The 17,165-nt window shown below is 39.4% G+C and overlaps 1 protein-coding gene across 8 annotated transcripts in view; it reads right to left on the minus strand.

The window, feature by feature from the left end:
* Nucleotides 1-17,165, minus strand: part of PLEKHA7 (pleckstrin homology domain containing A7) — a 152,773-nt gene that overhangs the window by 40,440 nt on the left and 95,168 nt on the right. For all 8 annotated transcript variants that reach the window (XM_069016858.1, XM_069016856.1, XM_069016855.1 and 5 more), the window contains 4 exons: nt 16,883-16,994; nt 8,446-8,550; nt 6,561-6,633; nt 5,460-5,560 (listed from right to left, as the gene is read on the minus strand). In XM_069016858.1, the coding sequence (XP_068872959.1) occupies nt 5,460-5,560; nt 6,561-6,633; nt 8,446-8,550; nt 16,883-16,994 (391 nt within the window). The remainder of the gene's footprint in view (nt 1-5,459; nt 5,561-6,560; nt 6,634-8,445; nt 8,551-16,882; nt 16,995-17,165) is intronic.

Raw genomic sequence — 17,165 nt, forward strand, 5'->3', positions numbered from 1 at the left:
AGTAGAGAGAGATTCATCTCCTTACTTTCCAAAAAAATTGAAGACAGTATACCCTGCTTGGAAGCTCTTGTAATGATATTAAAATCAAATTAGCAATTTAAACTTTATTTTTATAAAACTAAGCCTGCTACCACATAGAAAAACTAATAGCATTAAATACTGCTGACACAGGGTTTTTTAAAAAGATAAAAATAATTACATCAAATTTTTGATTTGGTTACATCTGTTTTTAAAGGGTAAATGTATTTTGCAAATCCTGCCTAAATAATTGTTCTTTTTATATTGGTGAAATCTTCTCCCCCTCATTATTCTAAATCAAATTTTAAAAAATGATTGTAGACACAATCACAGATGGCTTCAGAAACACAACAATAGTTTTGACAAAACCCAGGCTATTTAATCCAGTGCAGCCTTCCCTAAACATTATAACTTCAGTTGTTTACCCTGAAACTCCCAAATTACCATAACCTTAGAGACTTCTATCAACAACTCCAAAGAGCAAAATATGTGCTTGCTATTACAGTGCTTTTAAATAAGTTCTGCACAAAATTTACTCCCTTCCTATGGCAGGCTGTTCTCCTGAATGTGTGAAACATGGCCTTTCCCTTCTGTGCCTCAAGCACGGATGCCTGAGCTTGTTTTGAAAACTGGAGACTGAAGTAGAACAGCCAGCTACAAAAAGGAGGAGGAGGAGAAGGAAGAGAAGGAAAAGGTTACATAAAGAAGACAAGACTCTCTCCTGTTGGAAAGAGTCTCCACTTCCCAACAGTATTGGTGCAAAGGGAATGAATGCAAGGTGGTTTCTGCTCAATTCCCACCATTAACTGCCTACCTGAACACAGGAAAACAGGACTTACACACGTTAAACAATAGTTCTGATCAATCACATATTTAGGAATCAAAGAACTTTGTTCATGTTTGCCTGGTTGAGTTCTTTGGTTTTTCTTTGTTGTTATTGGGGGTTGTCTTTTTTTCTCCATTTTTAGAACACCAGAATGCTCAAAGCAAATATGATTTAGAAGCACTAATTCACTACAATTTATGATTACCATCCAGGGTATGAAGAGAACAAAAACTGGCAGCTCCAGATATAAAGGAGAATGGTCCTTGTAATGTGAGACCACACATTATGTAGTATGACTACAGAGGAGTTCCTTCATGGAGCAGGCTGAGCCCACAGAAGGTGTCAAAATTCAGAAGTGAACTGATTCCTGTAGCAAAGCAGACTATGCGTGTCCCACTGCAGATGATGCAGGAGGAGCCAACCATTCACTGGTTTTACACTTGCTTTAAAAACTCAGAATTTTGGGTAACTATCTGCAGAGACTGCATACCACACCAAGAAATGGATTTAAGAGCTGTCTTAATTGATCTGTACACCCTGATCAACATAACCCACTTGATGTTTAGGTTTTCCTTGCAACACAGCTGCATGCACTGCCTAAGAGGCTGTAGGTGAAAACAGTATCAAAATGTAAACCGTGCTGCACCACTCTCCCTTGGGAGAGTGAAGCTCTCTCAGCCATAAACATTCCCGGCCTCAGAAGGGATAACGGAGATGGTGTGTGATTATCAACAACCACAAGATCCTGAAGTTTGCAATATGTAACACTGGTCAAAGTAAAATTCAAATTTATTTCAGTTATTTATTAGTAGTGTGGTTTATATGCAAGAAAGCCACTTTGTGCCAATGTCCTGCAGCTGTCCCTGCTGGCAGACAGAAGCTAGAAGGACTTTTGGGTTGGGATTTTTTTTTTTAAAGCCAAAGCTATTAGGATGGCTACAGCATACTAAAAAGCCTAAAACACAGCACATGCCCACATGTACACCATACACACAACAGGGAAAAAATAATATTGGTACCTATTCATGCATTCAGACTCCTTAATGTGGATAGATTGAGAAGAAAAGCAGTCTCTCTCCCATAGTGCACAGTAGGAGAAATGGACAGTAAACCCCAAGAGCATATCAACAGGACAAGACAAGGACAAAAAATTAAACAAGTTAAAATCATTAAAAGATTCATGTTTCAAAAAAAAAAAAAAAACTTAACAAAAGACTGTACTAAAAGTAACTAATGCCTACAGCTGTTCACATCCACTTGTTCAAAATACCTAGGGGAGAAGAAGCCACCATTCATAGAACAAAGGGATGAGGAAAGGAACAGTTTTCTAATAACTATAATCTTTTAAAGCTAGTTCTGTCAATGAGCTATAATATACAGAAATTTCTTCCTTCTCCTTAATTTTGATATTTATGAACCATTTCTGAGCAAAAACTGAATTATTACTCTGAGCCTTCACTACAAACTCAACAACAGCCCACTATGATCTAACTCATCTTTCACCCTTAAATAATACTGAGCTTTTTAAGAATTTATAGAAGCTTGAACCCTCCCCTCCTGCAAATTTGAAAACAGCACCTCTCAAATTTACAACGTTTGGCATTTCTTCACCTGACTCCTCAGACCCAGAGCAATATGGGAGCCGAAGGAAGCAACAATGATTCAGAGAACATAATGGAACAAACTACACCAAATTTTTGGTAGGAAAACCAGTGAGATCAAAGAAACAGGTAAGAAGTTTGCCCTAGTCTCAGCAGATCTAAGCAATGAACAAATACTTCCATTTGTAAGTAAGACCAATTAAAAATAATTTTCATGTTTGAGGACAACAAGACCTCTAAAGAGACTGTGATGACAGGAACCTTCTTAAACTGATATTACTCCTGTTTAAAACTACTGTATTACTACAAAGTACAGTCAGCTCTTTGTTAATCACAGGAAGTATTTCCAGCTATATATACTAATGTTGTGCAAGCCTTTTCACACGAAAGTCTAAACACTGAATTTGTGCTCAGTCATACTGGTACCAACATAAACTTATTATTTTAAAATGCAGCAATTAGATTAACTAAATATGTTTAGGATGTGAGCTGCTGAACTAAATATGCAGTAAGGATCCCGAGTTCTAGGCTCACACACAGCTTAGTGACAGTGGCTTTCAGCTGGTCACAGCACTTTGCTTGGCACAAATAAAGGAAGTGAAAAAAAAATTGTCAACTATCAAAAATTGTATCAAGATAGATACTTAAAAGCACAGTTAAACAAAAAAATTAAACTCCCATACTGTTACATTTCAAAGTAGGGGTTTGATGGCTTTTCAAAAGCCTGTATGCAGTTCTGGAGGCCTATAATTGTTAAACACCCAAAGAGACACAAAAACTTAAGTTGGACCTCAGGAGGTGATGAAAAGAAAAGGATTTTGAGAATTCCTACAGCACACATTTTAACAGTTTGCAGGATTTAACACAGGCCCCAGTGAGCATGTATTTTACAAGCCTCCTTCTAACCAAATCATATGCAAAAGGCATCCACGTATTTGCTAAGCAGAGTTCCTTCCTCTAGTTTTGCAAACAAAAGAGTTGAATTTTTTTGCAGGTTTACTGTTTCGCTAGCTTCCAAACTCACTGCCACTTCAAATGGGAGCCAACGCCTCTGTTGAAACAGAAGATTTGCAACAATCTCAATAAAGAACAGGCCAAATGTAAAAAGTGTCATGGTGCACTCTCCCACTCATTCAGGTCTTAAATGCAAAAAAAGTCTTCTCTTTGTTTTGGGCTTAATCTGCCCGTGTGTTCTATTTCTGGCTGCGCTATGCTGTGAGACAGAACGTCCATCTGTGCTCTGGGTCTCGAGGTGCTCTGAGGAGATGAGATAAAGGTAATGGCTGCTGAGTGATGGAATGCCAGCACGGGCATGCCCCTGCTGCGGGGTGCCCACAGCCGACTCCGTGACCACTGAACATCAGTGTTGGACAGGCTCCATACCACAGCAACTGTACAAAATCCTCCTACTGCCCTCGGAGCTAGGTCCAAATAATACCAAACTGCAGCATCCAGCCTGCAGTCAATCATCAAACACCTAAAGCAGAGTTAAAACTGGCTAACTGATATATGCAATGTCAGTTTTTTACAGAGATTTCTAGCATAAACTTTCTTTTGCTATCAACACCCTATTTCTATCTATATCAACCTTTCAGTAATGATCCTGTGTTGAAAGTCTCGGCTTCCTGGCTCATAATATTTTCAGAAAAAGACTCAGATTGAGTAGCTGGTAGAGCTCATATAGATATCACATCCTAAAAGGAACAGGGGAAGTCTGCATTTGCTTCTGGAAAGGTTGAACCATGATCACACCATGGATTCTTCTCCCTCGGCCAGTGGTGACTCAAGAGCATGTGTGTAAACACTTTTGAATAAAATAAAAAGCAGAGAAGCCTAGAAGAGTACATTGAGTTCCCCTCTTTCAGTATGTGCTTCCTCCTAGGAAAAGGATCTAGAAAAGGAAGGTTTTATGAATCACACTCAGTAAACACTAGGGGTGGAAAGATTTTCTTAAACAAAGATTTCTTTGTAGCTTTATCCTGATATCTCATGCTCAATGCATTTGAAAAAGTACAATAAACATTTCCACAAAGTGCACTGGGTCTTTTTTAAACACATTTCCCAAGTTAATATTTGTTCAATAAATTTCAAACCATTATCCACTTGAACATAGAACTAAAAGTAATAAAAGGCAGTCTTAATTTTAAAATAACTCAAAAAATCAAAATGGAGAGAAAGAGAAAATCAGATGTTCTTCATAATTTCAGCACAGAAAATATTTAAATAAAGATTTCCAGATCTCCTAAAGGATGCCTGATTGAAATCTGATCTGTAAATTACTTTTAAAGTAAATAACTAATTTGCTTGCTAGAAAAACAAGTTCTGCTCTGCCACAGGGACAGAAGTTTCTAAACTTTGCTTACGTGCTGCAGTTTAGACAATCATTTGGAGTCAGGCTTCTGCACTATCAAGAAGTGTATGTTTTATTTCATATCCACGGGCTTTTATAACAAGGACTAGAATTGTAAATTATACAATTATATTTATTTTTAGAAAAAGAAAAAACACAAAACCACCCTCAAACTATATCAAACAAGAGTACTTTTTCCTTTAAAAATCCATATTACTTAGGATGACTAAGTTGTCATTTTCTAACTGTGAGAACTGATTTGATTCTTTTCTTTTTAAAAAAAAAACACAACAAAACAAAACAGACATCAGTCCATTATGAGATCAAGGACTCTATTATAAAGTAAATTAGACAACCTTTCTTCCAATTTGTAAACAGTACTGGAACAACTTGTCAATACTAATTTCTGATTTTAGAAACAGGCTCTTCACTCACAGACACTTCATCAAGCTCTAAGGACACTTACAAAGTAACAGACATGAATGTCAATTCATAAGCAAAAAAAAAAAAGCTATGTCACATTTGAACAGGCAGTCAATAAATCTGTCTGCTTTTAAAAACTAGTAACAAGTAAAATAGGAAAACAGATGATGTTCTTGTTTACAACAGCAGCTTTTCTAATGCAAATAAACTATGATTAGCTGATAAGCTTTGCAAACGGTACCTTAAAAGAAAATTTGCGATTTATCCGATCTTCAGGTCCAACTGGAGATATTACATAACTAGGCAATGGTATGCTCCCCAGAACAGACTCTTCTCTGCTGTCTGTGGAATGAAAAACCAGAACTGAAATCCCTGCACTGTTCAGTGGGCTAGCAATACATTCTCCTCTATGGACACAGAGAAAACAGGCATTAAGCAGAAAGAACAGTGATTCAGACTGGATATAAGGAAAAGCATTTTCCCAAGGACAGAGCAGCAGGGGCACAAGCCAAGGAAGAAGCTGTGCTATCTCCATCCTCGGAGGTTTTCAACACCTCACTTGATTAATCCCTGAGCAACCTGGGCTGACTCCTTTCCTGACCCCGCTTTCACCAGGCAGTGGGATAGTACACATCCTCAAGTCCTTTCTGACTCAAATTCACTTATGGGACAACACCAATAATAAGTGCAGAAAAATGTTTTATTTTTAAAGAAAAAAGATTTTTTTAAAGCAGTTTGGGTTTTTATTGAAGTTTTTTTCTTTTTTGGGGGGGGGTGGGTGGGTAGATGTTGCTTCTTAGGTTCAGCCAGAAGAATACAGTTCAAGAATAAAGCTTATTGTGCCAAATGAACTGTGACAGGCTGTGTATCATGATGGATCTTCCATTTAGCACCGTCCATCTAGGCTAATTGCTACAATTAGGAATCCTCTCTTACTGCTGGCTCCAAGTGATCAACAGCAGAAATGCAGCATCTAGAAATATGAATTCCAAGTCTGATATTCTGTAAGGCTTTCCAAAAATTGTAGCACACAAAGTATTGAAGACTTGAAAATAACCTTATGTAATACCTAGTTTGGTCTAAGATCACACTTAACCTTTTTTTGAAAACCACAGCACACACCAAACATAAATTACATGAAAAAACATCATACAGCATCCTTTGCTTCCCCTACTCTGGCCTGGAATTTGCTGTGCATTTAAGATGTCTGGCCAAGCAAATGTTTCACTGTTCATCTCAGAACAGCTAACTTTATCTGAAGAGTTCAGCTAGTTCATGCATTCACCATGGTTTGTGCAGGTGAACTGCTCAGACTAACTCAGAACAGCTGATACCTACTCACCTTTGTAGTAAAACAAGCAATAATCAGCAAGCACAAACCATCGTCTCTTCCATAATCGCATTCCAGAGCTATCCTGAAACACAAGAAATGTGATTTTCACTTAAGGAAAGTTAACAGATATAATGCTGATCCAGTGAGTAGTTTACCAGACGTTTACCTAAATATGATTGCTAATTGCAAAACAAATAGTTTATATCTCAGCAAAATATTATGTATTAAGAAAGATAAAAGGCAAAACATCCAGCTATAAAATAATGAGGGCAGAATATTCAAACTGCTAATTTTCATTAAGTAATTAAACTCTCATCCCAAACAGCATTCAGATTAACTTTATACTCAACCAATGCTTATTTTATCTATACTGATTTATCTGCAAGGAATATATATATATATATTCCTTGGAATATATTTCCTTTCTAAGGAAACCAAGTGTGTTTCTGGACGGCACAAACTCCAAAAAGATTGCCTGCAGTACAAAATGAAAATCATTACACAGCTGTGCAGTATGACCTCACATTTCAGGCAATGATATCCTATAATTCAATCACCATATGTTACCCATGCCTAAAATGTAATTTAATCAAATATTCCTCAGGAAATAAAACAGGACGTATAATGTGCAAATTTTAATGAAGTATGATATAATATGCCTGTGGAGATAGATATAAATATATATAACCTTGTCAAAATGAGTAATATTTGCATTGAAATTAATTTCTGAAGCTTTTAAAATTACCAGACTATAAGCTAAGCAAGTACAGCTTCTTCAGCTCAAGTAGGCTTTGATGAGACCAGCAGCATAAAAAGCACCTTCAGGCTTTAAGGGCATACAAGCAGAAGTTAGAGGACAGAAGGAAATAGGATGTACAACATTGCTCTAGCTATTGCCCTCCTCCTTTCCGCAGTCAAATTCAGTAGGGAAGGACTTTCTTCCATTCCCATTTTCATGCAAAAAGGCTGGCAACACGTACTGCGTCTGAGTTCTGATTCTGTCCTGAGAACTAATGGACTTGGGTAGTGGATGTCAACAGAGCAGAGAGCAGAACACAGCAGAATTACATCTCTGCACTCAGGAGGAAGCAGAGAGCTGGCAGCTACTTCACTTTCATGTGCATGTAAAATCATAACTGTGAGCCTCAGATTTCAGCCTTCTCCTACCCATCCCTAAACCTAGCTGCTGGATCTCTGGGGTGGCAATCTGGGAGACACCGGCTGCCAAATTAGAAGCAGAGGAAGTATTCTCATACAACAAACAGCTTTATTTACTTATTACACTCAAGGATGTGTTTCTGTCAGCTTAAGAGTTCAAGATATAGCAGCTGCCGAATTCTGTACACTGGGTAAATTTCTATAATCCAGTCTTTGCTGGCTACTGGGCTTGGTGACAGCAATGTGTGGTGAATGGGTCCCAACTTCCCGTAATTTTTTCCCTCCTACTTCTAGAGAACAAAAGGCATGTGGACTGGAATTAAGCCTTTGATCAGGGCAGAAGAGCATAAGCAAGCAGATAAAATAAGGCCTCCACAGCCAGCCTCAGGCTGAGTGTGTTCTGAGGGAGTCCCAAGATCAGCATGGCAACAAGGCAGCAGGATAAAACAGGGAAAATAACCAGATTTAGATAACAAAGTTATAGCCTCAACATTGAGCTGTGATGGTGATGTCCATTAATCGGTTTCCTTTTCTGAACCAAACCCATTCATAAACCTTGGTTTTCACACTTGCCAAGCATGAATTTCTCATTATGGAAGTCTGTGGAAGTACCCAACACTGCCCTGTGTGTCACCAACACTCGAGCTTCTGCGTTCTCAGTTCCTTGGAAGGCACTTACTCTTCCTTGATGATTGCATTGAGGTATATGAACAGAAACAGGTGATCACATGCATACCTGTTTGTGCAGCCAGCCTCTTACGATCACAGGAACATTGGGATTCCTCCTGATGGCTTGTTCCCTTTTTCCAAAGCTATGAACTTTGTTTCCAGTCTTCACAGCCTGTAAAGAAGTATAATGTAGCAGTGGCTTTTATATTTACTGAGACCCATTTCATATTACAAATACTCTCATTGCAATAACTTATACTTCATTACACAGCAACAAAGTATTCATGGCATTTTCAAGGGCAAGTAAACAGGCAATGATATTTACAACAGAGCAAAGTCAATCTTCCACTTTCATCAGGATGGTCTGCCAGCTTGTGCTGAACAGCAGCAGCACTGGTGTGTCAAGTCAGAAAGGCGGAACTGTGGAAATTTTAGTGTGCCTGGGAAGTATTTTTGAGAGCTGCATGCAAGTCTCCCTGCACAATACTGCACGAGTCTTACACACACAGGACTTTAAGCAGATAAATCCACCTCTTGCTCTTCTTTGTTTGTGCTTTGGGGGTCTTTCTTTGGGGATTTTTTGGTGGATTTTAATTTCTCATTCCTGTTTCAATTCAAACAACATTGATAGCTTAATAAAATGCTTGGACTTCGGCCCTGCAAATGAAAGGAGAAGACAGTGACACTGCCAGGGAAGAGACCTAGATGGCAGTCAGTGGAAATCACAAGGACTAGGTAATGATTCATGTCTTACTGAAACCTCAGTTTTGATTCACATGGGCTAAACTATTTCAAAAACAAGCAAGGCCCACCCACCTGTGAAAAAGCAAGAATCACTGGATGAGTAATTTGCCTGTTCTTTTCCAACCTCAGCCCAGTTCGCTCCACCAATTGCTTTAGGACAAACAACCCTTACAGTTGCTCCCAACTTCTCCAACAAAAGAGTCGTCCAGATTCTTTCCTACAGTGTCTCCCATTTTGATCTCTGAGCTTGTCAGGGTACAGATGTTCTGTGAGCTGCAGACAAACAGCAGCTCTAGAAACGAGTATATTTATCACACACATGGGATAACATCAGAAAAATATATTGGCATACTGCTCCTGCCAGGCAACATCTGGACTAAAAGACAGTATATATGAGTAAATAATTCTAGCAATGTATGGTAACTTAAAACGGATTCTGTTGATTTTGAGGCCAAACTTTACCAATCTGCATTAAATTTCCAGTCTTAAAGAAGGGTTAATATTATAGCTATAATCAGTAGCAAAAAAAATGCACTTCTTGTTTGGTGCTACAGCATATAAAACAGCAAAGTAGATTTAACACCTGTAAGAAGCTGTCAAAGGGCAGGTTTTCCTAGGGAGTTTCCCTGAGGTCTGTTCCCCAGGGAGCAGCATGTTGTGTTCAGCTCTGCCAAGGAGTCAGGTGAGTTGCATGTCCACAGTCACTTCAGTGAAACACCCTGACTCTCAGGTGACAGAAGAATGCCAAGGATGGGCTCTATTCCCCAGCAGTGCCACTGCCCCAGACAGCTCTGCAAGAGCCTGCACAAGACCCACCAGCATCCCAGGGCAGCACAGGTGGTCACCTGAGCAAAGAGCTGTCCAGGACTGGCATAAACCCAGCAGAGCAGGCTGTAAAACAGGTTTCTGAGGAGGTGCCCCTGCCACCCAGCCGGCAAAAACCAGTTCGCAGCAAAGTCATGTGAGGATGCTATCAGCAAGATCTCCCAGCCCATGTCTCTGCCAGACTCGTGCTAAGGCACTCAGCTAACAGCCTGCAGAGCACTGGCTTTGGGCAAACACAGCCATAGATGAGCTTTTTTTAAGAAAAACGAGAAGTAAACAATTCAGTTGAGTATTGAAAAATTGTTGCCAAATGTTAAGATGCAACAGCTACATTAAAGAGGGTGCTGAAAAACAATGAAGTCCAAATTAGTTAAAGCTCTGACAGCCAAAAATTTATTTTTACTTTGTTTTTACTTTATTTGAACTGATGCCTTGAGAGGCCTCGTAGAAACAGAGACTAAACAGAAGTAAGGGAATAAAGGTAGGTATTTATTTGGAAGGCCTTCAAAGGTACCCCTGGGGAGCCAGAGGCTGTTGCCAAGATGGACCCTAAGATGGATGACAGGTCACGAGTTCTTCACACTTTTATAGGTTTGGTTCATTTGCATATCCAATTAAAGCTTCAGTTAATGATGCAATTTCCCCAAGCTTACCCCCCCCCCCTTAGAGGCCTTTTGGTTTACACTTTTGGGCCTAGGATGGTCCGGGTGTCCTTGAAGAACAAGCCTGGAAAGGCTTTTGTTATGTTTACCTAGCACAAGAGAGCAGAAGTTAACAGGCCACAAGAAACTTCAGAATTACACACTAAGCAGCACAGAATTTGAAAAATATAAAAGTTAAAACCTAAGGCATCAATACTTTGCAGCTGAAGAGAAATAAATTTAGAAAATGTACAGAATTTAGTTTCTTTATCTTTCTCTCATGCAGATCTTTGGAAGGGTGGATGAACTGAGTATAGCTGATCAAGGCTTAGAGCAGCATCTAAATTTGATTTTTTTAAATCAGATCATTTAATCAAGCACTTTCTTTGATCTTAATTTTTAAAAAATGCAGACCACAATGTAAAAAAATCATCCTTGTACTTGGTCAACCAAGACCAAACAATTTCTATAGCATAGGAGCAGGAAAAGCTTTTCTGCTAAAGCTGTGTATTCTGTACCAATCCAATACCCATAAGGGAAACAAAATTATCATTTTATGGCACTTTATGTAATTAAAATTCTCCTATAATCTTCAGTATTGATCATCTCATTCTGCTCTGGAATAAAAACAAAGCATAACAGATACTGCATGTCACAGCTTGCTTCCACTGGCTAGCCTAAAAAGTTGGTTTAAAAGAAAAGATGTATTTTTAAACTATTTCTCTGTACTGCAGCAGTCTTTTCCTAATTTAAATTTTTCTGATATCATTGTCAGGGGTTGAAAAATGCAGATCAGCACAGCTGTATCACTGAAGACACAAAAGTCACTTTTGACTTCAGTACATTTGTTATGTTGACTTGCTCATGAATGACCCCTCCGTTTTTGCAACAAAACCCAAAAATGTCAAGAGCCAAAATTTCAAATCCCTTTCCATCACTGCCTCATCTTCTTTTTTACAGTACCTTGTAGCTGAGAAGGAAAGTTGCTAAGTTAATGATGTAATTTTTTTTCTCTCTTTTAAACACAACAAAGTATAGACAGACTTTTATTTGGAACAGTTTAAAATAGTAAACAGGAAGATTGTATTTTCGGCAAAATATGCAAATATGTATGCATAATAAAACATGGAACTTGCAACCTAGAGAATTAAAAAAAAAAAAAATCAACCCACAAAAAGCCACCTGTTTAAGTTATAAACTCTTTAGCTCAAAAAATCTCAGTGTTTCACTTAGAAACGAACTTATGAATCCTCTCAGTATCTCTAAGAAAATGATACAAAATCCTTATGTTTCAGATAGAAAAACCTGAAGCTCTCCGAAAATCCTGTTCTTAATTCTGATCATTCACATACAGTGGCCATGAATTAGACCCTGTGTTCCACTCCAGCTCCAGACAGTCCCAGAGCTGGCACATCACATACCTGTCACCACTGCTTGTTTCAGCTGCCAGACCCATTCTTTACTTTTATTCCTCGCCAGTGTATCTTGAAATACCAGCAACTACCCAGTGTCATCAACAATTCAATTACTTCTGTTATGCGGAACCCATCCAAAACATGCTCTCAAAATACAGATAGTAAATACATTCCCTATTACCCTTTTGGTTTTGACTTGGCCAAAGTCCTGTGTGGCACAGTAACATTTATAAACTTCCATTCAGACCATCAGATATTTTAACAGACTAAATTCCAAATGTACCTTACTGTTGAACTGAAACAGATCCTTATTCCTCCATATCCTTAATTATTAATCAATATAAATGGCTTTTAATATGATCAATCATGTAATTGAATTGGCTACAAACAGAGAATAATTGCAGTTTATCAAAAAGCCCTTTTGCTTTGTATTTCCTCAACCCCATACCCCTCAAATGTCAAAGAGTAGGATAGACTGCATTGGTCTAACATCTTGAGATGACTTAGACAGCTCCTGCATCAAAATACTGGGCCCTACTTCAATGTGCACAGCTCCATATAAAAAAAACAGTTTGAATTTGGCCAGGATTCCAACACTGTGCATACACCATTCTGTGATGGCATTTGCAGGACAAAATAATGGAAGCATTTCATTAAAAAAATAATAATTAGCCATGGCTAAGTAGAGACCTTTACCATGAACATGTCTCTGGCTTCACAACTGTGTTTCATGCCTGCATCTGGGAACTTGTTACAGTGGGGATTCTGTAACACGATGTATCAATCAACAAGGCCCATGGAAAAGAAATATCTATGGACTCATTCTTGATAGGTGTTTCAGAGATGTTTATTTCTCCAGCCACATGGCCAGGATCTGCCGAGGAACTGTTCCAATCATGGGACCCAAGGGTCCTTCCCCACACAGGGGAACACAAAACAACCAATGGGGAACGAGTCTGTCCCCTCAGGGCCCCTCTCCCAGGACCGCATGGCAGGGGGAGAAGGGACCCCAAAATTTCACCCGTTTATTTTTAACAAAAAGAGATTTAAAACTTAACATTGGAAACAACTGGAAAATATAACAAGAACAGTTTTAAAACAAAATAAGACACCCTCCTGAGTCTTTAAATGTCCAAACGGATTCTCTGGAACATCTTAAGGCTGACAGAAGAGAGACAGAACTCTCTGGACATGCTTTGTGGGGAAACTTTGAGGGTTTAATTTCTTCCCTCCCCCTTTTCATCCCCCCCTCGGCATCAGAGAGGAGTTGTAGGGAAAGGGAATTGTATAGGGAAGCCATGGGGTGAAAAACGGATTAGGAATAAACTGGGGGTAATAGGATATAGGGTAAAAGGGAAAGGTGGCATTAGGAAAGGGAGACTGTAGGGGGGGCTTCTAATGGAGATATTGTCTAACATGACAATGATTTTTAGCATGTATACTGCCTTTTACAGAAACACCATCAGGCCCAGTGACCTCTGCTGCTTGTAACCCTTTTCTACCTTGCACAATTTTGAATTCCAGCACCTCTCCATCTCCCAAGCTTGGGATGCATTTTTCAGGGTTATTCTTTTTAACAGCAGTTCTATGAACAAATATGTCTTCTTGGTTGTCACATCTTGTTATAAAACCATAATTTTGTTTAACATTATACCATTTTACTATTCCTAAAACCTTAGCTACGGTGATTTTTTTCCTTTTTCCTAGTGGCTGCTGTTTTCTGTCTTGCTGCATTTTTGCTTTCTCTTTCGCTTTTGGTCGCTCCCGTGTTGGAATTGTCAGGGCTGCTCGTGCCTGCGCGCTCTTCCCGGGGTCACATTCGGGGCCACGCGGGCCAGGCCGGGCTGTGGCGCTCAGCTCTCTGCACTCCGCCACTTCTGCTCTCAGCTGTGCTGCCTCTCCTCTTTGTCGGGCATTCGTGGGGCTCACTCCACCCCGCACTGCACAGGGCTGGGCAGGCACCACCGGGTTGCCCCGCTCCCGCCGCGCCTCGCTCTGCTGCCAACACTGCGGCTCGCGTGGCTCCACCCGTGCGCGGGAGCTGCCTCTCTGCTGCTCGCAGAGCGCTCGGTGCACGTGGTCTGGGTCGCACAGTCCCTGAGCCAGGCTTCCCTTCGCCAGGACACAGCTGACATTGCTCAACAGTCTCGGTAATTAAATAATATTCACGAAAATATTCTTCCATCGGCATATATTTTGACTCAGAAATTCACTGTGTCCAAATGGTGTTCCAAAAGTCTTTGGTAAGAATTAAATCCCCAGAAACATAGAAGTAGTTCTTAAACAACCATGCCAGGAAGTGTTCCTTTTGAGCTTGAATTAAGTTAAAATTTACAAATCATTGTTCAAGAATCTTTTCAAATCTAAGATAAATGTCCATATGCGACTCAGAGAGCCAAGAGTCTTTCCACGGTTCCTCCATAGTTTAGATATGGAATAGCAAAACAAAAACAAGAAGAGAAATCCAGAATTTCTAGGGTTGACTCACACATCAGTCGCTCAGGGATCGGGGATCGTTCTGCCAACATTCTCCACCATTTGTTACAGTTGGGATTCTGTAACACGATGTATCAAACAAGGAGGTCCGTGGAAAAGAAATATATATGGACCAATTCTTGATAGATGTTTCAGAGAGATGTTTATTTCTCCAGCCACATGGTTGGGGCCCTGGCGAGGAACTGAGGCAATCACGGGACCCGAGGGTCCTTGCCCGTGCAGGGGAACGCAAAACAACCAATGGGGAACGAGGCTGACCAGGGGCAGGGAAACCCCATGCCTTCCCCCCAGGGCCCCTCTCCCAGGACTACATGGAAGGGGGGAAGGGACCCCAACAGGAACTTACTCTTTGAAAGAATGATTATGGAATTCATGGAAGAAAACATTTAGAAATAGGTGAAATTACCTTAAAATCTACTCTCAAACTGCCAAAAGTCAATCTCAATCTTAAAGTGGAGGACACAGTTTCTTTATTTTACAGCCTTTGTTCTCATTGCTAGTTCACTTGAATTAATTTTTGTGTTAGGCTATGAAGGAATTGAACTCTACAGAACAAGAAAAGTGATTTCAAGCCTGTTAACACATGCAGTGATCAACCAAAGCATAGGTAAGAAAGATGCTGGTTCATTTTAATTAAAACTCCAGTATTTATTAAGGACCCACAGTAGGATGAATCTTATAAAAACAAACTTGGTAGAGAAGCAAAGTACTGGCAAACCCTCTGTGACAGCTCTATTCTAAATCTAAAGTTGCCATGTATTAAAAAATGCCACACCTGGCAGCTTGCCAGAAACATGAGTGACCACCCTTATACTGGACTGCAAACAGAATAAAAGAGAGACCAACACCAGACCAACCAAAGTTGTGGGAGATGATTCTGGATATTCTCTAAGCTGTTATGAAAAAAGCATTACCTTCCCCTTTAGCTGCATGCTTGTGACACGCCCAGTGAATTAGCCTGCAGCATGTGGGTGGCCTCGGGGTGAGCGGAACCCAGTCCCCATTTCTGATCTCTGATTAGATCAGTGCAAGCACATGACAAAGGGAAGCACCAGGAGCAGGTGATCCTGGCTAAGTTAAAGCCAGCTGTGTCACTGGATAATTCCCCAGCTCAAAGCACAGTATCAGGTCTCCAGTAAGTTTGCTGGTTTTAAGAGGGGAAAAAATGAACCTTCTGCCCCTAATGCAGGCTTCAAAAAATCAGAGTAAGGAGAATAAATACAGTAAAAACAAATGCCAACATATTTTGCTAAGTTCAACTCTTCAAATATCAAAAAGAAGTGTTTCAACTAATTCAGGTAACCTACCAAACTTATTGTTTTCAGTGATGACTCCATCTAGAACTAAATATATTCTTGAGATTTGACACATGACAATCTTTGTGTTGGTCCAATAACTCATACACTTAGGATATAAAAAAATAATTTTTAAAAGATTGGGTTTTAGCTTCTCAATAAATTGTTTATGTCTACCCCAATATTCAACCAGGCACATCAAAACATTAGCAAAAGATTTTAAGTATCCCAACTAAACAAAGTATCTTTGCAATCAATTTGCCAAAGTCCTTTCTTCAACTCAGTTATATAAGAGACTGCCCACTTTTGCTTTAAAAAAACAAAACAAAACAAAACAAAAAAAACCAGAGAAGTTTAAGAACTGCAGTCAAAGTTAAGAAATTTATCTTATCTCTGCTAATTCTTTCAATATTGCCGTATTCCTTTTTATCCACCCACTACCATTCTCACTGTTCTGTAATTTACTGTAAGGTCAAAGAAGCATTAAAATAGATGGTGACACTTCAAGTACAGCACTTTATTATATTTTGTTCAATAATGGACACAGGCCCTTTGTCAATGACAAGGAATGGACTTTTCTATTATTAAACACTATGTGTGTGAACTTGGTGCCTGCACTGTTTGTGCACTGCAGTGATGGCAGAAAAGGATTTAATTGCTACTAAGAGGAGCAACAGCAGCAAGATTTCATGAAAAGATAAGAACTGCAAATTGTGATTCCTGGTAGTCTGCAGCATTTCTTGCCATATACACCGGACCACCAAAACACTTGCTGAAATACATATATTTACTTCCATTTCTAAGATTCTCAAACTTTCCATGTCACAAAAATCTCTATGTTACAAGTTACCATTCAATGCTATCATGTGGTATACAGTGTTTCTAAAAGAGCTGTAACACTGCTGTTACAGCTGTGTGTTGTTAAAAGATTTGTGCCTGAGTAGAAGATACTACCTCCTTTCTGAGGCCTTACTAGACTTCTAGGCTAAATCCACAGCTCAACTGAAATCACCATTAAAAGAGTACTCGATTAAAAAACAAGTGAAGTTCTGATCAACAAGCTGAAAAAACAGCTTTTTTTTTTTTACCTTAGAGCCAGGTTTTGTATCGACAGCAGATGTAGTTACTGCAGTGGACGTTTCACTGACCATGCTTGAAGGCCTTTGATTTATTTGTTGCTTGGACATAGATGAATTCTGTCTAGAAAACAAACAAAACCAGATAATCTAAAGCACATTGTTTCAAACACTCAGCTTGGCCTTTTTATATGTAAAATTCACAGTGTGCAAATGAATGAGAAGTTAGTCAAATATTTCCCATGCATTTGCAAGTTCCTTTGCACCACTCCTGCTATTTTGATTTCAGGTCTTT

Source organism: Aphelocoma coerulescens, chromosome 5 (genome assembly GCF_041296385.1).
Source record: "Aphelocoma coerulescens isolate FSJ_1873_10779 chromosome 5, UR_Acoe_1.0, whole genome shotgun sequence".
Lineage (NCBI taxonomy): Eukaryota > Metazoa > Chordata > Aves > Passeriformes > Corvidae > Aphelocoma > Aphelocoma coerulescens.